The 25,328-nt window shown below is 44.8% G+C and overlaps 1 protein-coding gene across 1 annotated transcript in view; it reads right to left on the bottom strand.

Annotated features, from left to right (window-relative positions):
• tubg1 (tubulin, gamma 1) overlaps positions 1 to 25,328 on the bottom strand; it is a 66,438-nt gene that overhangs the window by 28,345 nt on the left and 12,765 nt on the right. The window contains exon 2 of the mRNA XM_067969296.1: positions 24,215 to 24,327. Within this exon, the coding sequence (XP_067825397.1) occupies positions 24,215 to 24,327 (113 nt within the window). The remainder of the gene's footprint in view (positions 1 to 24,214; positions 24,328 to 25,328) is intronic.

Below are 25,328 nucleotides of genomic sequence, written 5' to 3'. Positions count from 1 at the left end.
ATGCAAACTATTAATTTGCAGCCATCACAGTTTTACATTCTTTTTAGAAAAAAAGGTAGTTGAAAAAATTCCTAGCTGTGAAACCTGCTGAATCCCACTGCCATTCATAAGATTGAACTGGGCATCATCGGGACTATTACCTTCAAAGTTTAACTCTCAAATTTATACCTAATACCATCTCACATCCAACTGAAATCTGATCAAATCCAGCCCAGGTAAATGCATCAAACTGGCCAGAACTAGAACTGTGGATTAAGATGCTCTGTAGTATCACAATCCTAATAACTAACTGATTTGTAATTAAGTGGCAATCTAAATCCACTAGCCCATCAGTGAAGCCATTTTGCAGGCAGGTAGCCTCTACAAACTAAACCCAATCCTTTCCCAACCATGAGGTTTGGTGTCAGACTCACCACTGCATGAGTCATTCCTGTTCTCTGGAGGGTATATGGGAACGTAGGAAGGAACAGGAGTAGACCATTCAGCCCCTCGAGCATGTTCCGCCATTCAATTAGATCATGGCTGATCTGCATCTTATTTCCATCTACTTGCCATGGTTCCGTAATCCTTTGGGTGGTAAGATGAGCTGTATCATCATCCGAAAACACATCAGGTTCCACATATAAGTTGATGACACTCAGCTCTACCTCACGACCACGTCTCAACCCCTCTCCTGCCTCTGATTTGTCATACTGCTGTTCTGAAATACAGTATTGGATGAGCAGAAATTTCCTCCAATTAAATATTAGGAAGACCGAAGCCATTGTCTTCAGTCCCCACCACAAACTCCATTCCCTAATCACCGACTCTATTTGACCTGGAGCTGAGCTTCCGACCCCATATCCTCTCCATCACCAAGGCTACCTACTTTCACCTCCAACATCGCTTGTCTCCGCTCCTTCCTCAGCTCAACTGCTGCTGAAACCTGCTCTCCTGATTGTTGCGCAACAATCGCCAGACAGGAGGGTTCCCTCCCAGTCGGGGAACACTTTAGCAGTCAAGGACATTCAGCCACCAATCTTCGGGTCAGTATTCTCCAAGGCGGCCTTCGAGACACACGACAACGCAAAATCGTCGAGCAGAAATTGATAGCCAAGTTCCACACCCATGAGGACGGCCTCAACCGGGATCTTGGGTTCATGTCACGCTACACGTAACCCCACCAGCGGGAAAAAAAAGTTATCTGTTTTTAATACAACGGGACATTCTCTCTCTCTCTCTGCCTTTCGGGTCTCTTTCTCTCCTTGTCTGTGTAATTTGACCCTTGTGTATTCAGTGTACTGGGACATACTGTTTTCCGTGGCTAACCTGCCTGAACACCAACGACACCTTTGATTCCCAGCCTAATATAAGATATGCGATTTGAGAACCTCTCATTCACTCACTCACCTGGCGAAGGAGATAATCTCCGAAAGCTTGTGATTTTCAAATAAAACTGTTGGACTATAACCTGGTGTTGTAAGATTCCTTACATTTGTGCACCCCAGTCCATCACCGGCATCTCCACATCACTTCTCCTTTAAGAGCACTCCTTAAAACATAGGAACATAGGAATATAGGAACAGGAGTAGGCCATTCAGCCCCTCGTGCCTGCTCCGCCATTTGATAAGATCATGGCTGATCTGTGATCTAACTCCATATACCTGCCTTTGGCCCATATCCCTTAATACCTTTGGTTGCCAAAAAGCTATCGATCTCACATTTAAATTTAGCAATTGAGCTAGTATCAATTGCCGTTTGCGGAAGAGAGTTCCAAACTTCTACAACCCTTTGTGTGTAGAAATGTTTTCTAATCTCGCTCCTGAAAGGTCTGGCTAATTTTTAGACTGTGCCCCTACTCCTAAAATCCCCAAACAGCGGAAATAGTTTCTCTCTATCCACCCTATCTGTTCCCCTTAATATCTTATAAACTTCGATCAGATCACCCCTTAAACTTCAAAACTCGAGAGAATACAACCCCAATTTGTGTAATCTCTCCTCGTTACTTAACCCTTGAAGTCCGGGTATCATTCTTGTAAACCTAAGCTGCACTGCCTCCAAGGCCAATATGTCCTTCCGAAGGTGCGGTGCCCAGAACTGCTCACAGTACTCCAGGTGCGGTCTAACCAGGGTTTTGTATAGCTGCAGCATAACTTCTGCCCCCTTGTACTCAAGTCCTCCAGATATAAAGGCCAGCATTCCATTAGCCTTCTTGATTATTTTCTGCACCTGTTCATGACACTTCAATGATCTATGTACCTGAACCCCTAAGTCCCTTTGGACATCCACTGTTTTTAACTTTTTACCATTTAGAAAGTACCCTGTTCTATCCTTTTTTGATCCAAAGTAGATGACCTCACATTTGTCTACATTGAATTCCATTTGCCACAATTTTGCCCATTCACCTAATCTATCAATATCGCTTTGTAATTTTATGTTTTCATCTACACTGCTTACAATGCCACCAATCTTTGTGTCATCGGCAAACTTAGATATGAGACTTACTATGCCTTCATCTAAGTCGTTAATAAATATTGTGAATAATTGAGGTCCCAAGACAGACCCCTGCGGATCTCCACTAGAGGTGAGAGTGACTGCCCTTGACATCAAGGCAGCATTTGACCGAGTGTGGCACCAAGGAGCCCTAGTAAAATTGAAGTCAATGGGATTCAGGGGGAAAACTCTCCAGTGGCTGGAGTCATACCTAGCACAAAGGAAGATGGTAGTGGTTGTTGGAGGCCAAGCATCTCAGCCCCAGGGCATTGCTGCAGGAGTTCCTCAGGGCAGTGTCCCAGGCCCAACCATCTTCAGCTGCTTCATCAATGACCTTCCCTCCATCATAAGGTCAGAAATGGGGATGTTCGCTGATGACTGCACAGTGTTCAGTTCCATTCGCAACCCCTCAGATAATGAAGCAGTCCGAGCCTGCATGCAGCAAGACCTGGACAACATCCAGGCTTGGGCTCATAAGTGGCAAGTAACATTTGCGCCAGATAAGTGCCAGGCAATGACCATCTCCAACACGAGAGAGTCTAACCACCTCCCCTTGACATTCAACGGCATTACCATCGCCGAATCCCCCACCATCAACATCCTGGGGGTCACCACTGACCAGAAACTTAACTGGACCAGCCATATAAATACTGTGGCTACGAGAGCAGGTCAGAGGCTGGGTATTCTGCGGCGAGTGACTCACCTCCTGACTCCCCAAAGCCTTTCCACCATCTACAAGGCACAAGTCAGGAGTGTGATGGAATACTCTCCACTTGCCTGGATGAGTGCAGCTCCAACAACACTCAAGAAGCTCGACACCATCCAAGATAAAGCAGCCCGCTTGATTGGCACCCCATCCACCACCCTAAACATTCACTCCCTTCACCACCGGCGCACTGTGGCTGCAGTGTGCACCATCCACAGGATGCACTGCAGCAACTCGCCAAGGCTTCTTCGACAGCACCTCCCAAACCCGCCACCTCTACCACCTAGAAGGACGAGAGCAGCAGGCGCATGGGAACAACACCACCTGCACGTTCCCCTCCAAGTCACACACCATCCCGACTTGGAAATATATCGCCGTTCCTTCATTGTCACTGGGTCAAAATCCTGGAACTCCCTTCCTAACAGCACTGTGGGAGAACCGTCACCACACGGACTGCAGCGGTTCAAGAAGGCGGCTCACCACCACCTTCTCGAGGGCAATTAGGGATGGGCAATAAATGCTGGCCTCGCCCACATCCCGTGAACGAATAAAAAAAAAATCCTGCCAATGTGAATACTTACCCATTATCCCTACTCTCTGTCGCCTTTCACTCAGCCAATTTCCTAACCAAGTCCGTACTTTTCCCTCGATTCCATGGGCTTCTAACTTAGCTAACAGTCTCTTATGTGGGACTTTATCAAATGCCTTCTGGAAGTCCATATAAATAACATCCATTGACATTCCCCTGTCCACTACTTTAGTCACCTCTTCAAAAAATTCAATCAGGTTTGTCAGGCACGACCTACCTTTCATAAATCCATGCTGGCTCTCCCTGATTAACTGAAAATTCTCGAGGTGTTCAGTCACCCTATCCTTAATTATAGACTCCAGCATTTTCCCCACAACAGGTGTCAGACTAACTGGTCTATAATTCCCCGGTTTCCCTCTCTCTCCTTTCTTAAAAAGCGGAGTGACGTGCAATTTTCCAATCTCGAGGGACAGTTCCTGAATCTAGAGAACTTTGAAAGATTATACTTAGGGCATCTGCAATGTGCTCACCTACTTCCTTTAAAACCCTGGGATGGAAACCATCTGGTCCTGGGGATTTGTCACTCTTCAGTGCTATTATTTTCTTCATTACTGTTGCTTTACTTATGTTAATTTTATCGAGTCCCTGTCCCCGATTCAATATTAGTTTTCTTGGGATTTCCGGCATGCTATCCTCTTTTTCTACTGTAAATACTGATTTGACTAAGCTTTTGGTCACCTGTCCTAACATCTCCTTGTGTGTCAAATTTGTGTTTGCTAACACTCCTGTGAAGTGCCTTGGACGTTATATTATGTAAAAGGCGCTAGTCGCATTAGGGAACATTCCCTAAATATATCCTAATTAATAAAAATGCTGTTAAAACTGCCATATTTAGTTAGGCCAGTCTCTACTTTTTCCAAACCTTGCATCAACATCTGCAGAACAGAAATGTGAAACACATTAGAGATGGAGATAAGAATTTTAGCCACTGAAAAAATCTAGCACTTAAATACAGTGAATATGTCTCTAAAGTTCCTTTCCGCCCTCAAAAGACATTTATTCATAATCAAGGGTCAGCTTCCACATGTATGCCAATAGCACCCACCTCTACCACCCTCATGTCCAGTACTGCAACTGTGCTGTCTGCTGGCATATTCAATATCAAGTTCAGTGCGAGCTAGAACTTTCCGTAACTTAAGATTGGCAAGACAAAGAACTCTGAACCCCGATTCCATTCCATTCTATAGCAACTTGCTGGCTGAACCTACGAGTGCACAACCTCAGTGTCAAGCCCAAACTCAACTTCAAATATCACAAAATAATACAGCATAGAAGGAGGCCATTCGGCCCATCGTGTCTTTGCCGGCTCTTTGAAAGAGCTATACAATTAGTCCCACTCCCCTGCTCTTTTCCCATAGCCCTCTACATTTCTCCGTTTCAAGTATTTTTCCAAATACCTTTTGAAAGTTATTATTGAATCTGTTTCCACCACCTTTTCAGGCAGTGCATTCCAGATCATAACAACTTGTTGCATAAAATAATTTCTCATCTCTCTCCTGGTGCTTTTGCTAATTATCCTAAATATGTGTCCTCTGGTTACCGACCCACCTGCCAGCGGAAACAGTTTCTCCCTTTTCCAATCTATCAATACCATAGAACCATGGAAAAGATACAGCACAGAAGTGTGCGTGCCGGCTCGAAGAACAACCAGGTGCCCATTCTAATCCCACCTTCCAGCACCCGTTCCGTAACCCTGCAGCTTACAGCACTTTAGGTGCAGGTCCAGGTACTTTTTAAAAGAGTTGAGGGCCCCTGCCTCTACCACCAATTCGGGCAGCGAATTCCATACACCCACCACCCTCTGGGTAAAAAAGTTTCCTCATGTCCCCTCTAATCCTTCCGCCAATCAGCTTAAATCTGTGTCCTCTAGTTCTTGAACTCTCCGCTAGGGGAAACAGGTACTTCCTGTCTATTCTATCTGGGCCCCATATAATTTTGTACACCTCAATCAAGTCTCCCCTCAGCCTCCTCTGCTCCAAGGAAAACAACCCCAGCCTATCCAATCTCTCCTTGTAGCTGCAATTTTCAAGCCCTGGCAACATTCTTGTAAATCTTCTCTGCACTCTCTCCAAAGCAATTACGTCCTTCCTGTAATGTGGTGACCAGAACTGCGCACAATACTCCAGCTGTGGCCTTACCAGCGTTTTATACAGTTCCATCATTACATCCCTGCTTTTGTATTCTATACCTCGGCTAATAACAGAGAGCATTCCGTATGCCTTCTTCACAACCTTATCTACCTGTACTGCCACCTTCAGGGACCTCTGCACATGCACTCCAAGGTCTCTCACTTCCTCTACCCCTCAATATATTCCCGTTTACTGCGTATTCCCTTTTACTGTTGGCCCTCCCTAAGTGCATTACCTCACACTTTTCCGGGTTGAACTCCATTTGCCACTTTTCTACCCACTCCACCAACCCATTGATATCTTCTTGGAGTCTACAGCTATCCTCTTCACTATCAACTACATGGCCAATTTTTGTGTCGTCTGCAAATTTGCCAATCATGCCCCCTACATTCAAGTCCAAATCATTAATATATACCACGTACAGCAAGGGACCCAACACTGAGCCCTGTGGCACACCACTGGAAACAGATTTCCATTCGCAAAGACATCTATCAACTTTTACCCTTTGTTTCCTGTTACTGAGCCAATTTTGGATTCAATTCGCTACATTTCCCTGTATCCCATGGGCTTTTATCTTTCTGACCAGTCTGCCAAGTGGGACCTTGTCAAATGCCTTACTAAAATCGTTTTCACATCGTTCACCTGACGAAGGAGGAAGCCTCCGAAAGCTTGTGAATTTAAAATAAAATTGCTGGACTATAACTTGGTGTTGTAAAATTGTTTACAATTACTAAAATCCATATCGACAACATCCACTGCACTACCCTCATCAATCCTCCTTGTCACTTCCTCAAAGAATTCAATCAGACTTGTAAGGCATGACCTTCCCTGAACAAATCCATGCTGACTATACCTGATTAAACCATGCCTTTCCAAGTGACAGTTTATCCTATCTCTCAGTATTGAAGTAAAGAGCAGTGGTCTCAACCTCGACCCCTGGGGAACACCACTGCATACTTCCCTCCAGTCCGGAAAACAACCGTTCATCACTATTCTCTGTTTTCTGTCACGTAGCCAATTTTGCATCCACACAGCAACTGCCCCTCTAATCCCATGGGCTTTAATTTTGCTAAGAAGTCTATTATGTGGTACTTTGTCAAACACCGTTTAACAGTCCATATATACATCAACTGCACTGCCTTCATCGACCCTCTCCGTAACTTCATCGAAGAACTCAATCAAGTTTGTCAGACACGATTTGCCTCTCACAAATTTATGCTGGCTGTCATTTATTAATCCATGTTCTTCCAAGTGACAATTAATTTTGTCCCAGATTATGGTCCCTATAGTTCCCCAACACCAACGTAAGGCTGATAGGCCTGTGGATGCCGGGTTTATCCCTCTCCCCTTTTTTGAACAGGATGTAACATTTGCATTCCTCCAGTCCTCAGGCACCGCCCACACATCTAGTGAGAATTGAAAGATTCTGCCAGAGTCTCTGCTATTTCCACGCTTACTTCCCTCGGCAACCTGGGATACATCCCATCCCAACTAGGTGACTTTCCTACTTTGAGCGCTGCCAACCTTTGAAGTACCTCCTCTTTATCTAATTTAATCCTATCTAATTTCTCTACTCCCTCTTCCTTACTAGGACATTAGCAGCATCTTCTTCTTTAGTGAAGGCAGATGCAAAGTACTCATTTAGTATCTCAGCCATGCCCTCTGCCTCCACAAGATAATTTCCTTTTTGGTCCCTAATTGGCCCCACCCAGATCCCTTTTCAACTCACTGAAAGGAGCCTTCTTCCAGTTGAGTATCGTCACCTTTGATTGGTCTTGATATTCTAAACCCAATGCAGTAGGTAAGGGAGTGTCTATGGATGTTATTTATATAGACTTCCAGAAGGTATTCGACAAGTTTCCAGATAAGAGACTGTTAACAAAAATGAGAGCACATGGAATTGGAGGTAACCTATTGGCTTTAATAGGGAATTGGCTAGGAGGTAGGAGAAAGAGATTATGGATAATGGGTTTATACTTAAAATTGGCAGGATGTGACTAGTGGTGTGGGGCCACAGCTTTTCACTATATTTATAAATGACTTGGATGAAGGGAGAGCCGTATATCTAATTTTGCTGACAACACTAAGTTAGGTGGCACAGTAAATAGTGTAGATGGGAGTAGAAAGTTGCAAGGGGACATTGAACTCCATCTGCCACATTTTTGCCCACTCACTTAATCTATCAATGTGGGAAAGTGTGAGGTCATCCACTTTGGACCTAAGAAAGATAGATCAGAATATTTTCTAAATGGTGTGCATCCAGGAATTGTGGATGAGCAGAGAGATTTAGGGGTCCAAGTACAGAAATCACTAAAAGCTAGTGGACAGGCACAAAAAATATTTTAAAAGGCTGATGGAATGTTGGCCTTTATCTCGAGGGCTGGAATGCAAAAATGGATGTTATGTTACAGCTGCACAGAGCTCTGGTTAGACCCCATCTGGAGTACGGCATTCAGTTCTGGGCCCCGCACCTCAGGAAGGATATATTGGTCTTGGAGGGGGTGCAGCGCAGATTCACCAGAATGATACATAGAAACATAGAAAATAGGAGTAAGAGTAGGCCATTCAGCCCTTTGGGCCTGCTCCACCATTCTAAATTATCATGGCTGATCGTCCCACTCAGTACCCTGTTCCCGCTTTTTCCCATATCCCTTGATCCCTTTAGCATTAAGAAATACATCTATCTCCTTGTGAATACATCTAATGACTTGGCCGCCACCACCTTCTGTGGTAGAGAATTCCACAGGTTCACCATCCTCTGAGTGAAGAAATTTCTCCTCATCTCGGTTCTAAATGGCATACCCCGTATCCTGAGTGTGTGACCCCTGGTTCTGGACTCCCCAGCCATTGGGAACATCCTCCCTGCATCTGTCTAGTTCTGTTAGAATTTTATATGTTTCGATGAGATCACCTCTCATTCTTCTAAACTCCAGTGAATATAGGCCTAGTCGGCCCAATCTCTCCTCATACATCAGTCCTGCCATCCCAGGAATCAGTCTGGTAAACCTTCGTTACACTCCCTCCATGGCAAGGACATCATTCCTCAGATAAGGAGACCAAAACTGCACACAATACTCCAGATGTTGTCTGGCCAAGGCCCCGTACAACTGCAGTACGACATTCCTGCTCCTGTACTCAAATCCTCTTGCAATGAACGCCAACATACCATTTGCCTTCCCAACTGCTTGCTGCACCTGAATGCTCGCTTTCAGCTACTGGGACACCCAGATCTCGTTGCACCTCCCCTTTTCCCAATCTATCACCATTCAGATATTAATCTGCCTTTCTGTTTTTACAACCAAAGTGGATAACCTCACATTTATCGTGCATTATCCTGTTATACTGCATCTACCATGTTCTTGCCCACTCACCCAACTTGTCTAAATCACATTGGAGCCTCTTTGCATCCTCCTCACAGCTCACATTCCACCCCAGCTTTGTGTCGTCTGCAAACTTGGAAATGTTACATTTAGTTCCCTCATCCAAATCATTGATATATATTGTGAATAGCTGGGGCCCAAGCACTGATCCCTGTGGTACTCCACTAGTCACTGCCTGCCACCCGGAAAAAGACCCGTTTATTCCTTCTCTCTGTTTCCAGTCTGTCAACCAATTCTCAATCCATGCCAGTATATTCCCCCCAATCCCATGTGCTTTAATTTTGCACACTAACCTCTTGTGTGGGACCTTATCAAAAGCCTTCTGAAAATCCAAATACACCACATCCACTGGTTCTCCCCTATCTATTCCACTAGTTACATCCTCAAAAAACTCCAGTCGATTTGTTAAGCATGATTTCCCTTTCATAAACCCATGCTGACTTTGTCCAATCCCGTTAATGCCCTCCAAGTGTTCTGTTATCACATCCTTTATAATAGACTCTAGCATTTTCCCCACTACTGATGTTAGGCTAACTGGTCTGTAATTCCCTGGTTTTTTTCTCCCTCCTTTTTTAAATAGTGGGGTTACATTTTCCACCCTCCAATCCATAGGAACTGTTCCAGAGTCTAGAATTTTGGAAGATGATCACTATTTCCAGGGCCACTTCCTTTAGTACTCTGGGATGTAGATTATCAGGCCCTGGGGATTTGTCAGCCTTTGGCCCCATTAATTTCCCTAGCACTATTTTTTTTACTAATACTGGTTACCTTCAGTTCCTCCCTCACACTAGACCCTTGGTTCCCTGGCATTCCTGGCAGGTTATGTGTGTCCTCCTTTGTGAAGGCAGAGGCTGGGGCTAAAAGGGTTCAAGTGCAAGGGTAGCTTGCATACACTAGGTTTGTATTTCCTTGAATATAGAAGATTAAAGGGTGATCTAATTGAAGTGTTTGATAATTAAAGGGGTTTGATAGGGTAGATAGAAACTATTTCCTTTAGTGTGAGTCCAGAACAAGGGAGTATAACCTTAAAATTACAGCTAGGCCGTTCAGGGATGTCAAAAAACACTTCTTCACACAAAGGGTAGAAGGGTTTAGCATCTTTGAAAGTAGATAAGTTGTCAGGCCTGGATGAAATGTATCCCAGGCTGTTAAGAGAAGCAAGGGAGGAAATAGTGGAGGCTCTGACCATCATTTTCCCATCCTCCCTGGCTACAGGCGCGGTGCCAGAGGATTGGAAGACTGCTAACATTGTACCGTTATTTAAAAAGGGAGAAAGAGATAGGCCGAGTAATTATAGGTCAGCCAGTCTAACCTCAGTGGTGGGCAAATTATTGGAATCAATTCTGAGGGACAGCATAAATTGTCATTTAGAAAGGCACAGGTTAAACAAGGAGAGTCATCGTGGATTTGTTATGCGAAGGGCATGTCTGACTAACTTGATTGAATTTTTTGAGGTAACAAGAAGGGTCGATGAGGGTAACGCGTTTGATGTAGGGTACTCGGATGTTAGCAAGGCTTTTGACAAGGTCCCACATGGCAGACTGGTCAAAAAAGTAAAAGCCCATGGGATTCAAGGGAATGTGGCTAGTTATATCCAAAATTGGCTCAGTGGCAGGAAGCAAAGGGTAATGGTTGACGGGTGTTTTTGCAACTGGAAGGCTGTTTCCAGTGGGGTTCCGCAAGGCTCAGTACTAGGTCGCCTGCTTTTTGTGGTATATATTAATGATTTGGACTTGAATGTGGGGGGCTTCATCAAGAAGTTTGCAGATGATACAAAAATTGGTCGTGTGGTTGATAGTGAGAAGGAAAGTTGTAGACTACAGGAATATATCAATGGACCGTGGGGAGAAAAGTAGCAAATGGAATTGAATCCAGAGAAGAGCGAGGTAATGCATCTGGGGAGGGCAAACAAGGCAAGGGAGTACACAATAAATGGGAGCATTCTGAGAGGTATAGAGGAACAAAGTGACCTTGGAGTGCATGTCCACAGATCCCTGAAGGTAGCAAGACAGGTGGTTAAAATGGCATACGGGATACTTTCCTTTATTAGCCGAGGCATAGAATACAAGAGCAGGGAGGTTATGCTAGAACTGTATAAAACACTGGTTAGGCCACAGCTTGAGTACTGCGTACAGTTCTGGTCACATTACAGGAAAGATGCGATTGCACTAGGGAGGGTACTGAGGAGATTTACGAGGATGTTTCCAGGACTGGAGAATTTTAGCTATGAGGAAAGAGTGGATAGGCTGGGTTTGTTTTCTTTGGAACAAAGGAGGCTGAGGGGAGATTTAATTGAGGTATATAAAATTATGAGGGGCCTAGATAGAGTAGATAGGGAGGACCTATTTCCCTTAGCAGAGGGGTCAGTGACCAGGGGGCATAGAGTTAAAGTAATTGGTAGAAGGATTAGAGGGGGGCCGAGGAGAAAAATTTTTACCCAGAGGGTGGTGGGGTCTGGAACTCACTGCCTGAAAGGGTGGTAGAGGCAAATACCCTCAACTCATTTAAAAAGTACTTGGATGTGCACTTGAAGTGCCGTAACCTACAAAACTACGGACTAAGTGCTGGAAAGTGGGATTAAGCTGGATAGCTCTTTTTCGGCCGAATGGCCTCCTTCCTTGCAGTAACTTTCTACGATTCTATAAATCTGGAACTCTCTCTATCCCAAAAAGCTGTTGAGGCTGGGGATCAATTGAAAATTTCAATACTGAGATTGATAGATTTTTGTTAGATGAGGGCACTAAGGGTTACAGAACCAAGCAGGGTAAATGCAATTAAGATACAGATCAGCCATGATCTAATTGAATGGCAGAATAGGCTCGAGGAACTAAATGGCCTACTGCTGTTCCTATGTGCCCATAGAATCATAGAAAGGTTACAACACGGAAGGAGGCCATTCGGAACCATCGAGTCCATGCTGGCTATAAGCAAGAGCAATCCAGCTATTCCCACTCCCCCGCCCTATCCCCGTAGCCCTGCAAATTTTTTCCTTTCAACTACTTAACCAGTTCCCTTTTGAAGGCCATGATTGAATCTGCCTCACCGCCACCTCAGGCAGTGCATTCCAGATCCTAACCACTTGCAGTGTAAAAAAGTTTTTCCTCATGTCACCTCATGTCAATTTTGCCAATCGCCTTAAATCTATGTCCTCTGGTTCTTGACCCTTCCGCCAAAGAGAATAGTTTCTCTCTATCTACTCTGTCAAGACCCTTCATGATTTTGAATACCTCTATCAAATCTTCTCACAACTGTCTCTGTTCCAAAGAGAACAACCCCAGCTTCTCCAGTCTATCCACGTAAGCGAAGTCCCTCATCCCTGGAATCATTCTAGTAAATCTCTTCTGCACCCTCTCTAAAGCCTTCACATCTTTCCTAAAGTGCAGTGCCCAGAACTGGACACAATACTCCAGTTGTGGCCGAACCAGTGTTTTACAAAGGTTCATCATAACTTCCATACTTTTATACTCTATGCCTCGATTTATAAAGCCCAGGAACCTGTATGCTTTTTTAACCGCTTTCCCAACCTGCCCTGACACCTTCAACGATTTGTGCACATACTCCCCCAGGTCTCTCTGTTCCTGTACTCCTTTTAGTTTTGTGCCCTCTAATTTATATTGCCTCTCCTCGTTCTTCCTACTGATGTATTTCCCATTTTTCTGCGTTAAAATTCATCTGCCACGTGTCCGCCCATGCCACCAGCCTGTCTATATCCTCCTGAAGTCTATCACTATCCTCCTCACTGTTTACTACCCTTCCAAGTTTTATGTCATCTGCAAATTTGGAAATTGTGCCCTGTACACCCAAATCATTAATATATATCAAGAAAAGCAGTGGTCCCAACACCAACTCCTGGGGAACACCACTGAACACCTCCCTCCAGTCTGAGAAACAACTGTTCACCACTACTCTCTGTTTCCTGTCACTTAGCCAATTCTGTATCCATGTTGCTACTGCCCCCTTTATTCCATGGGCCACAATCTTGATAAGCCTAATATGTGGCACTTTATCAAACGCCTTTTGAAAGTCCAGAACACCACATCAACTGCATTACCCTCATCTACCCTCTCTGTTACCTCATCAAAAAACTATCAGGTTAGTTAAAGACGATTTGCCTTTAACAAATCCTTGCTGACTTTCCCTAATCAATCCACACTCGTTCAAGTGACGGTTAATTCTGTCCTGGATTATTGTTTCTAAAAGTTTCCCTATCACTGAGGTTAAACTGACTGACCTATAGTTGCTGGGTTTATCGTTACATCCTTTTTTGAAGAAGGGTGTAACATTTGCAATTCTCCAGTCCTCTGGCACCACCCCCATATCTAAGGATGTTTGGAAGATTATGGCCAGTACCTCCGCAATTTCCACCCTTAATTCCATCAGCAACCTCGGAGGCATCCCATCTGGACCGGGTGACTTATCTACTTTAAGTACAGCTAGCCTATCTAGTACCTCCTCTTTATCAATTTTTAGCCCATCCAGTATCTCAACTATATCTTCCTTACTGAGACTCTGGCAGCATCTTCTTCCTTGGCAAAGACAGATGCAAAGTACTTATTTAGTACCTCAGCCATCCCCACTGCCTCCATGAGTAGATCTCCTTTATGGTCCCTCATTGGTCCCACCCGCCTCTTACTACCCGTTTACTGTTTACATGCCTGTAGAAGACTTTTGAATTCCCTTTTATGTTGGCTGGCAGTCTATTCTCATACTCTCTCTTTGCCCCTCTTATTTCCTTTTTCACTTCCCCTATGATCACTGTTTCCCATGGTCTCCCACTAAAACATGCTCCATTTCATTTCCCTGGACTAGATCCAGCACTGCTTCCTTCCTCGTTGGGCTGGAAACATACTGATCAAGAAACTTCTCCTGTACGCATTTCAGGAATTCCTCCCCCTCCTTGCCATTACAGTTTTTTTCTCCCAGTCAAAATGGGAATAATTGAGGTCCCCCATTATCACTACTCAATAGGACAAATAGCCTCCTATGTTGTAAAAATCTATAATTCCAAGTTTTAAGAATAATGAAGAGGTATAAACAAAAAGCAAAGAGTATAAATACTTGAAATCTGAAACAAGAAATAGAATATGCTGGAAACACTCAACAGGTTATTCAGCAGTGGAGAGAACAGACAAATTAATGTTTAAGAATAGACCCTTCATCTGGACGGGAAAAAATTACAGATGAACTGCTTTTAAAAAAGAACATAAAGAGAAGGAGGAAGGGAAAAAACACAAACACACAAAGGGAAGAAGTAGAGTAACCTGTAAAGTGCTTAAATGGAAACTAGGAGATGATTCTTTGAGGAAGTACCAAGCAACGTGGATAAAAGGGGATCCTGTGGATGTGGTATACTTAGATTGCCAGAAGGCTTTTGATAAGGTGCCACATCAAAGGCTACTACACAAAATAAGAGCTCATAATGTAGGGGATAACATATTAGCATGGATAAAGGATTGGTTAGCTAACAGGAAACAGAGAGTAGGGTCATTTTCAGGTTGGCAAGATGTAATGAGTAGAGTGTCACAGGGATCAGTGCTTGGGCCTCAACTATTTACAATCGATATCAATGACTTGGATGAAGGGACCGAATGTATGGTTGCTAAATTTGCTGATGACACAAAGGTAGATCGGAAAGTAAGTTGTGAAGAGGACATAAAGAGTCTGCAAAGGGATACAGATAGGTAAAGTGAGTGGACAAAAATTTGGCAGAAGGAGTATAATGTGGGAAAATGTGAACTTGTCCATTTTGGCAAGAGGAATAGAAAAGCAGTATATTATTTAAATGGAGAGAGACTGCAGAACTCTGAGGCACAGAGGGATCTGGATGTCCTAGTACATGAATCACAAAAAGTTAGTAAGCAGGTACAAGAAGTGATTAGGAAGGCAAATGGAATGCTGTAATTTATTGCAAGGGGAATGGAATATAAAAATAGAGATGTTTTGCTACAGTTGTACAGGGCATTGGTGAGACCACATCTAGGATACTGTGCGCCGTTTTGGTCTCCTTATTTAAGAAAGGACATAATTGCTTTGGAGGTGGTTCAGAGAAGGTTCACTCGATTGATTCCTGGGATGAGGGGGTTATCTTATGAGGAAAGGTTGGACAAGTTGGGCCTGTATACATTGGAGTTTAGAAGAATGAGAGGTGATCTTATTGAAACATATAAGATCCTGAGGGGACTAGAAGGGGTAGATGCTGAGGGGATGTTTCCCCCTTGTGGGAGAGACTAGAACTAGGGGCCACAGTTCAAAAATAAGGGGTCTCCCATTTAAGACGGAGATGAGGGGAAATTTTTTTCTCAGAGGATCATGAGTCTGTGGAACTCCCTTCCCCAGAGAGCGATGGAGGCAGGGTCATTGAATATTTTTAAGGCTGGGTTAGACAGATTCCTGATTAACAAGGGAGTCAAAGATTATAGTAGGTAGACAGGAAAGTAGGGTTGAGGTCACAATCAGATCAGCCATGATCTTATCAAATGGCAGAGCAGGCTCGAGGGGCCGAATGGCCTATTCCTGCTCTTAATTCGTATGTTCGTATGTTAAACGGTTGAAGTGATATTAACACGAGACAATAGGAAGCATGAGAAAAATTAAAGATCTCCCCCTTCCATTTGTTCTAATCCTTTTTAAATGTTGTTCATCCGTAATTTCTTCCAGTTTTGATGAAGGGCCTTTATGAAAGGCATAGATGAGTTGAGGTAAACTATTTAACTTCGGACAATGAATATATGACTACAACTATAGGTCAAAAGTACAAAATTCACAGGCCTCAAGCAAGAGTAGATTTTTTCTGCTCAGAGGACAGTAGACATGTAGAACAGACTCCCAAATGTGGTCACTGACAGTGTTAATTTGCATCTTTAAAAGGAGCTAAACAAGCATTTGTTGAGTTGGGGGGGGGGGGGGGGGGGAGGGGAGATGAGGTTTATAGAAATTACAAAGCAAGTACAAATGAGGAATATTATTCAGTCCCATCTTAGCTTACAGACACCCCTCCAATCACAGCATCAATTTGTTCCTTAAATTATTCCAGGGTTTAGTAAGTGTCAGGCAGGAAACTATCAGTCCATCTAGCCCACCTATCCACAGTATTTCTTTGGTGCATTTCTAATAACCCTGAATCCCATTTGTTGGCAAGGACCTGTCCAATTCCTTCTTTAACCCATTAAGGTTTCTTGTTCCATCACAATCTGTTCCACATACTTTCCACCCTTTTAGTAAAAAACTTCTTCCAGCATTTCCTATTTTCTTTTGTTATCCTTAGTTTGTAAATATGACTCCTTGTGCTTAAAATTTGTACACCAACTTATCTTCTATATTTCTATACGGTCACCTCTCAATTGTACCCCTGTAAGGCTGAAAAGCCCAAGTTTCTCCAGTCTTTCCCCATAGCTCAGACCTCTGATGCTAGAGATTAGTCTTGTGGATCCCCTGAACAGTCTCCAAGGCTTGAATTTCATTCCCTTGAAACAGCTTTGCTGCACCTCACAGGCAGGCAGGAGCCTAACAGCAGCTATCTTTTAAGTTACTTCTGCCTCTAACATCAGTCAGTCTGAGATGATATGGCTTTTGGAAACACATCTGAAAAGCACATCTACTTTATTGGTGCCCATCATCTGATGGCATGGATCTGCACAGAATGTTACCACGCTGGGGCAGGTACCCGCAATGTTTGTAATTAAAACTGTGTACGCAGAGTTAATTTAAAGGGACTGTTAAATTATCTGGCTGTTAAAATCATCCTACAATATACACTAAGCTTTCTACAGCAGCAACAGGGCCAGGAGCTGACACCGGACAGCCCCTACAGGAGGCAGATCTCCAATATAAATAAGCCATAAGTCAGTCAGAAAAATGGGTTACGCCCATAAGCTAGAGGTGAACAGGGGTATAGCTTCCTCTACCTTCAGCCAAAAAAAGTCTTAGTTTCTTTTCCTCCTTTCCATGCTAATTTTCTCCCCTCCCTTGAAGGCACAGTGGATGTTTGTGGGCTATTCAATGTGGATATCGCAGTCCAGCTTGTTCCTGTCCACCCTGGACATTCAAGCAGGGGTCATAGAATAGTGATCAGGAAAGGCATTTCTCCTCCCTAACTTATGAATGGAAGCAAATTGTAGCACCCAAGAGGGACAAGAGTGCATGGGAACACCATCACCACTAAGTTCCTCTTCAAGTCACACACCATCCTGGCTTCATCATCACTGTATCAAAACCCTGGAATTCCCACCTAATGTCACTTTTCACCAACATGGACTGCAGCGTTCAATAAGACGGCCCGCCACAACCTTCTTAAGAATAACTAGGAATTGGCAATAAATGCCGGCATTGCCAGCGACACCCACATCCCGAGAATGAATTTTTAAAAACCCGACTGACAGCTGTTTAAGATAAGCTTAAGCTTATAAGAAATAGCAGGAGGAATAGGCCATACAGCCCTTCGAGCCTGTTCCGCCATTCAGTAAGATCATGGCTGATCTTCGACCTCAACTCCACCTTCCCGCCCGATCCCTTACAAAGTGATATTGATAGATTAGGTGAATGGGCAAAACTGTGGCAAATGGAATTCAATGTAGACAAATGTGAGGTCATCCACTTTGGACCAAAAAAGGATAGAACAGGGTACTTTCTAAATGGTAAAAAGTTAAAAACAGTGGATGTCCAAAGGGACTTAGGGGTTCAGGTACATAGATCATTGAAGTGTCATGAACAGGTGCAGAAAATAATCAAGAAGGCTAATGGAATGCTGGCCTTTATATCTAGAGGACGAGAGTACAAGGGGGCAGAAGTTATGCTGCAGCTATACAAAACCCTGGTTAGACCGCACCTGGAGTACTGTGAGCAGTTCTGGGCACCGCACCTTCGGAAGGACAAATTGGCCTTGGAGGGAGTGCAGCGTAGGTTTACTAGAATGATACCCGGACTTCAAGGGTTAAGTTACGAGGAGAGATTACACAAATTGGGGTTGTATTCTCTCGAGTTTCGAAGGTTATGGGGTGATCTGATCGAAGTTTATAAGATATTAAGGGGAACAGATAGGGTGGATAGAGAGAAACTATTTCCGCTGGTTGGGGATTTTAGGAGTCGGGGGCACAGTCTAAAAATTAGAGCCAGACCTTTCAGGAGCGAGATTAGAAAACATTTCGACACACAAAGGGTTGTTGAAGTTTGGAACTCTCTTCCGCAAACGGCAATTGATACTAGCTCAATTGCTAAATTTAAATCTGAGATAGGAGGATAGAACAGACGATAGGAGGATAGAACAGACGATAGGAGGATAGAACAGACGATAGGAGGATAGAACAGATGAATGCGTGGCTAAAGAATTGGTGCAGGAGGGAGGGTTTCAGTTTCCTGGATCACTGGGCCTGCTTCTGGGGAAGGTGAGACTTGTACAAGTCGGACGGGTTGCACCTGAACCAGAGCGGGACAAATATCCTTGCGGGGAGGTTTGCTAGCACTGTTGGGGGGGGTTTAAACTAACTTGGCAGGGGGATGGGATACAGAGTGGAGCTACAATAGGGGGTGATGTGCAGCCAAATATAGAGAAAAAAACAAGTCAGCTTGGAAGACAGGGCAAATATGTGAGGGCAAGGCTGGATGGCATCTATTTTAATGCAAGGAGTCTTGCGAATAAGGTGGATGAACTGAAGGTGTTGATAAACACATGGGAGTATGATATTGTTGCTGTCACAGAGACATGGTTGAGGGAGGGGCAAGACTGGCAGCTCAATATTCCGGGGTACAGAATCTTCAGGCGAGACAGAGGGGGAGGTATAAAAGGAGGGGGGGTCGCAATATTAATTAAAGAATCAATTACTGCCATAAGGAGGGATGATATATTAGCAGGTTCCTCTAATGAGGCCATATGGGTGGAGCTTAACAACAAAAAGGGGGCAAGCACTTTGATGGGAGTGTACTATAGGCCCCCAAACAGTCAGGGGAAGATAGAGGAACAGATATGTAGGCAAATCTCAGAAAATTGTGCAAATAATAGGGTAATAATAGTGGGGGATTTCAACTTCCCCAATATTAACTGGGATACTCAGAGTGTAAAAGGCTTAGAGGGTACAAAATTCTTAACGTGCATCCAGGAGAGCTTTTTGAGCCAGCATGTAGAAAGTCCTACAAGAGAGGGGGCGGTACTGGACCTAATTCTAGGGAATGTGGCCGGCCAAGTGGAAGAAGTGCTAGTAGGTGAGCACTTTGGTGACAGTGACCATAATTCGGTGAGATTTAAGGTGGTCATGGAAAAGGACAGGGAGGGGCCGGAAATAAAGGTTCTAAATTGGGGGAAGGCCGATTTTAATAGGATAAGGCAGGATCTGGCCAAAATGGACTGGGATCAGCTGCTTGTAGGAAAATCCACATCGGAGCAATGGGAGTCTTTCAGAAGGGAGATTGAGACCATACAATGGCAACATGTTCCCGTAAAGGTCAAGGGTGGTTCCAAGAACTCCAATGAACCTTGGATGTCAGGGGATATACGAGAATGGATTAGGAAAAAAAGGAGGGCTTTTGGCAGATACAAAAGGCTAAAGACGGAGGAAGCCCTAGAGGAGTACAAAAAGTGCAGGGGGATACTTAAAAAAGAAATTAGAAGATCAAGGAGGGGCCATGAAATAACACTGGCGAGCAAAATAAAGGAAAATCCTAAGATGTTTTATAAGTATATTTAGGGTAAGAGGATGACTAGGGAAAAAATAGGGCCCATTAGGGACAAAAATGGCAATCTGTGTGTGGAGCCGGCAGATGTAGGAGGGGTTCTAAATGAATTTTTTGCATCTGTTTTCACTATGGAGAAGGATGATGTAAACATAGAAATACGGCAGGGGGACTGTGATATACTCGAACATATTAACATCGAGCGGGAGGAGGTATTGGCGGTTTTAGCAGGCCTAAAAATGGATAAATCCCCAGGCCCGGACGAAATGTGTCCCAGGCTACTGTGTGAGGCAAAGGAGGAGATTGCAGGGGCTCTAACACATATATTCAGAACCTCTCTGGCCACAGGGGATGTGCCAGAGGACTGGAGAACCGCTAATGTAATACCATTATTCAAGAAGGGGAGTAGGGAAAAACCGGGGAACTACAGGCCAGTGAGCCTAACATCAGTGGTAGGAAAATTATTGGAAAAAATTCTGAAGGACAAAATTAGTCTCCACTTGGAGAAGCAAGGATTAATCAGGGATAGTCAACATGGCTTTGTCAAGGGAAGATCATGTCTGACTAATTTGATTGAATTTTTTGAGGGGGTGACTAGGCGTGTGGATGAGGGTAACGCAGTGGATGTGGTATACATGGATTTCAGTAAGGCCTTCGATAAAGTCCCGCACAGGAGACTGGTCAAGAAGGTACGAGCCCATGGAATCCAGGGTGCCTTGGCACTTTGGATACAAAACTGGCTTAGTGGCAGAAGGCAGAGGGTGATGGTCGAAGGTTGTTTTTGTGACTGGAAGCCTGTGGCCAGTGGGGTACCACAGGGATCGATGCTGGGTCCCTTGCTGTTTGTGGTCTACATTAACGACTTGGATATGAATGTAAAAGGTATGATCAGTAAATTCGCTGATGATACAAAAATTGGTAGGGTGGTAAATAGCGAGGAGGATAGCCTCAGTCTGCAGGACGATATAGATGGGTTGGTCAGATGGGCGGAACAGTGGCAAATGGAATTTAACCCGGAAAAGTGCGAGGTGATGCACTTTGGAGGGACTAACAAGGCAAGGGAATACACAATGAATGGGAGGACCCCAGGCAAGACAGAGGGTCAGAGGGATATTGGTGTGCAAGTTCACAGATCCCTGAAGGCGGCGGAACAGGTAGATAAGGTGGTAAAGAAGGCATATGGGATACTTGCCTTTATTAGCCGAGGCATAGAATATAAGAGCAAGGAGGTTATGATGGAGCTGTATAAAACACTGGTTAGGCCACAGCTGGAGTACTGTGTGCAGTTCTGGTCGCCACACTACAGGAAGGATGTGATCGCTTTGGAGAGGGTGCAGAGGAGATTCACCAGGATGTTACCAGGGCTGGAGCACTTCAGCTATGAAGAGAGACTGGGAAGATTGGGTTTGTTTTCCTTGGAGCAGAGGAGGCTGAGGGGGGACATGATTGAGGTGCACAAGATTATGAGGGGCACAGATAGGATGGATACTAAGGAGCTTTTTCCCTTCGTTGAGGGTTCTATAACAAGGGGGCATAGATTCAAGGTAAAAGGCGGGAGGTTTAGAGGGGATTTGAGAAAGAACTTTTTCACCCAGAGGGTGGTTGGAGTCTGGAACTCACTGCCTGAAAGGGTTGTGGAGGCAGGAACCCTCACAACATTCAAGAAGCATTTGGATGAGCACTTGAAATGCCATAGCATACAAGGCTACGGACCAAATGCTGGAATATGGGATTAGATTAGACAGGGCTTGATGGCCGGCACGGACACGATGGGCCGAACGGCCTCGATCCGTGCTGTATAACTCTATGACTATGAGATAGCTTTTTGGCAACCAAAGGTATTAAGGGATATGAGCCATCGGCAGGTATGTGGAGTTAGATCACAGATCAGCCATGATCTTATCAAATGGCAGAGCAGGCACGAGGGGCTGAATGGCCGACTCCTGTTCCTATGTTCCGACATCCCTTGATACGCTTAAGAGTCCAAAAATCTATCTCTCTCAGTCTTGAATATACTGAACGATTGAGCATCCACAGCCCTCCAGGGTAGAAAATTCCAAAGATTCACCACCCTCTGATTTTTTTTTATTCTTTCATGGGATGTGGGCGTCGCTGGCGAGGCCAGCATTTATTGCCCATCCCCAATTGCCCTTGAGAAGGTGGTGGTGAGCCGCCTTCTTGAGCCACTGCAGTCCATTTGGTGAAGGTTCTCCCACAGTGCTGTTAGGAAGGGAGTTCCAGGATTTTGACCCAGTGACAATGAAGGAACGGCGATATATTTCCAAGTCAGGATGGTGTGTGACTTGGAGGGGAATGTGCAGGTGGTGTTGTTCCCATGTGCCTGTTGCTCTTGTCCTTCTAGATGGTAGAGTTCGCGGGTTTGGGAGGTGCTGTCGAAGAAGCCTTGGCGAGTTGCTGCAGTGCATCCTATGGATGGTACACACTGCAGCCACAGTGCGCCGGTAGTGAAGGGAGTGAATATTTAGGGTGGTGGATGGGGTGCCAATCAAGCGGGTTGCTTTGTCCTGGATGGTGTCGAGCTTCTTGAGTGTTGTTGGAGCTGCACTCATCCAGGCAAGTGGAGAGTATTTCAGCACACTCCTGACTTGTGCCTTGCAGATGGTGGAAAGGCTTTGGGGAGTCAGGTGAGTCACTTGCCACAGAATACCCAGCCTCTGACCTGTTCTTGTAGCCACAGTATTTATATGGCTAATCCAGTTAAGTTTCTGGTCAATGGTGACCCCAGGATGGTAATGCCGTTGAATGTCAAGGGGAGGTGGTTAGACTCTCTCTTGTTGGAGACGGTCATTGCCTGGCGCGAATGTTACTTGCCACTTATCAGCCCAAGCCTGGATGTTGTCCAGGTCTTGCTGCATGCGGGCTCGGACTGCTTCATTATTTGAGGGGTTGCGAATGGAACTGAACACTGTGCAATCATCAGCGAACATCCCCATTTCTGACCTTATGATGGAGGGAAGGTCATTGATGAAGCAGCTGAAGATGGTTGGGCCTGGGACACTGCCCTGAGGAACTCCTGCAGCAATGCCCTGGGGCTGAGATGATTGGCCTCCAACAACCACTACCATCTTCCTTTGTGCTAGGTATGACTCCAGCCACTGGAGAGTTTTCCCCCTGATTCCCATTGACTTCAATTTTACTAGGGCTCCTTGGTGCCACACTCGGTCAAATGCTGCCTTGATGTCAAGGGCAGTCACTCTCACCTCACCTCACCTCTGGAATTCAGCTCTTTTGTCCATGTTTGGACCAAGGCTGTAATGAGCTCTGCAGCCGAGTGGTCCTGGCGGAACCCAAACTGAGCATCGGTAAGCAGGTTATTGGTGAGTAAGTGCCGCTTGATAGCACTGTCGATGACACTTTCCATCACTTTGCTGATGATTGAGAGTAGACTGCTGGGGCGGTAATTGGCCAGATTGGATTTGTCCTGCTTTTTGTGGACAGGACATACCTGGGCAATTTTCCACATTGTTGGGTAGACGCCAGTGATGTAGCTGTACTGAAACAGCTTGGCTAGAGGCGCGGTTAGTTCTGGAGCACAATTCTTCAGCACTACAGCCAGGATGTTGCCGGGGCCCATAGCCTTTGCTGTATCCAGTGCACTCAGCCGTTTCTTGATATCACGTGGAGTGAATCGAATTGGCTGAAGACTGGCTTCTGTGATGGTGGGGATATCGGGAGGAGGCCGAGATGGATCATCCACTCGGCACTTCTGGCTGAAGATGGTTGCAAATGCTTCAGCCTTGTCTTTTGCACTCACGTGCTGGACTCCGCCATCATTGAGGATGGGGACGTTTACAGAGCCTCCTCCTCCTGTTAGTTGTTTAATTGTCCACCACCATTCATGACGGGATGTGGCAGGACTGCAGAGCTTTGATCTGATCCGTTAGTTGTGGAATCACTTAGCTCTGTCCATAGCATGTTGCTTCCGCTGTTTAGAAATTCCTCCTCATCTCAGTCCTAAATGGCCTACCCCTTATCCTGAGACTATGCTGCCTAGTTTTAGACTCTCCAGCCAGGGGAAACAGCCTCAACCATGGATCTATTTTCTGCCTTAACCACTCAGCCACTGGGATACTCAAATATAGGGCAGTTGTTAAATGGTCACTGAACACAAGAAATAAAGAGCACCTGCTGCTATAACAATGCATCAGTTGGATGTGATAGTTACTATTATAAGCGTCTGAAAGCAGAGACTGCCAAAAGCATTCCCTTGTGTTTTTTGTACAACGAACAGTTAGGAGGTGACTTGTATCCATACCTGGTAGAAGAAGACATCCTTCCTGTCGGTGCCCTCAGTGGCAAATTCTTCAACAATCCCTTCAGGGCTGATACCATGTTCTGCACAAAGCTGTTTCCAGAACTCAAAACCAACTGAAAATAAAAATCACAATGAAAGCAGCCCTAAAAAGTTCCATTTTGACATTTAGATGAAATTTGTCTTTCTTTGCTACAGTAAATAAACTTCCAATCCTGTTTCATAGAATCATAGAAAATTTACGGCACAGGAGGCCATTTGGCCCATCGTGTCCATGCCAGTCGAAAATGAGCCACCCAGCCTAATCCCACTTTCCAGCACTTGGTCCGTAGCCATGTAAGATACGGCAGTTCAGGTGCACATTCAGGTACTTCTTAAATGAGTTGAGGGTTTCTGCCTCTACCACCCTTTCAGGCAGTGAGTTCCAGACCCCCACACCCTCTGGGTGAAATATGTTTTCCTCAGCTCCCCTCTAATCCTTCTACCAGTCACGTTAAATCTATGCCCCCTGGTTATTGACCTCTCTGCTAAGGGAAATAGGTCCTTCCTATCCACTCTAAGTCCCTCATAATTTTGTACACCTCAATTAAATCACCCCTCAGCCTCCTCTGTTCCGAGGAAAACGACCCCAGCCTATCCAATTTTTCCTCACAGCTGAAATTCTCCAGTCCTGGCAACATTCTCGTAAATCTCCTCTGTACCCTCTCTAGTGCAATCACATCTTTTCTGTAACGTGGTGACCAGAACTGTACACAGTACTCAAGCTGTGGCCTAGCTAATGTTTTATACATTTAGGAACATAGGAACAGGAGTAGGCCATTCAGCCCCTCGTGCCTGCTCCGCCATTTGATACGATCATGGCTGATCTGTGATCTAACTCCATATACCTGCCTATGGCCCATATCCCTTAATACCTTTGGTTGCCAAAAAGCTATCTATCGCAGATTTATATTTAGCAATTGAGCTAGTATCAATTGCCGTTTGCGGAAGAGAGTTCCAAACTTCTACAACCCTTTGTGTGTAGAAATGTTTTCTAATCTCGCTCCTGAAAGGTCTGGCTCTAATTTTTAGACTGTGCCCCTACTCCTAAAATCCCCAACCAGCGGAAATAGTTTCT

Source organism: Heptranchias perlo, chromosome 30 (assembly GCF_035084215.1).
Source record: "Heptranchias perlo isolate sHepPer1 chromosome 30, sHepPer1.hap1, whole genome shotgun sequence".
NCBI classification, from domain to species: domain Eukaryota; kingdom Metazoa; phylum Chordata; class Chondrichthyes; order Hexanchiformes; family Hexanchidae; genus Heptranchias; species Heptranchias perlo.
The sequence above is the reverse complement of the archived record's forward strand: the minus strand, read 5'-3'. Positions and strand labels throughout refer to the sequence as shown.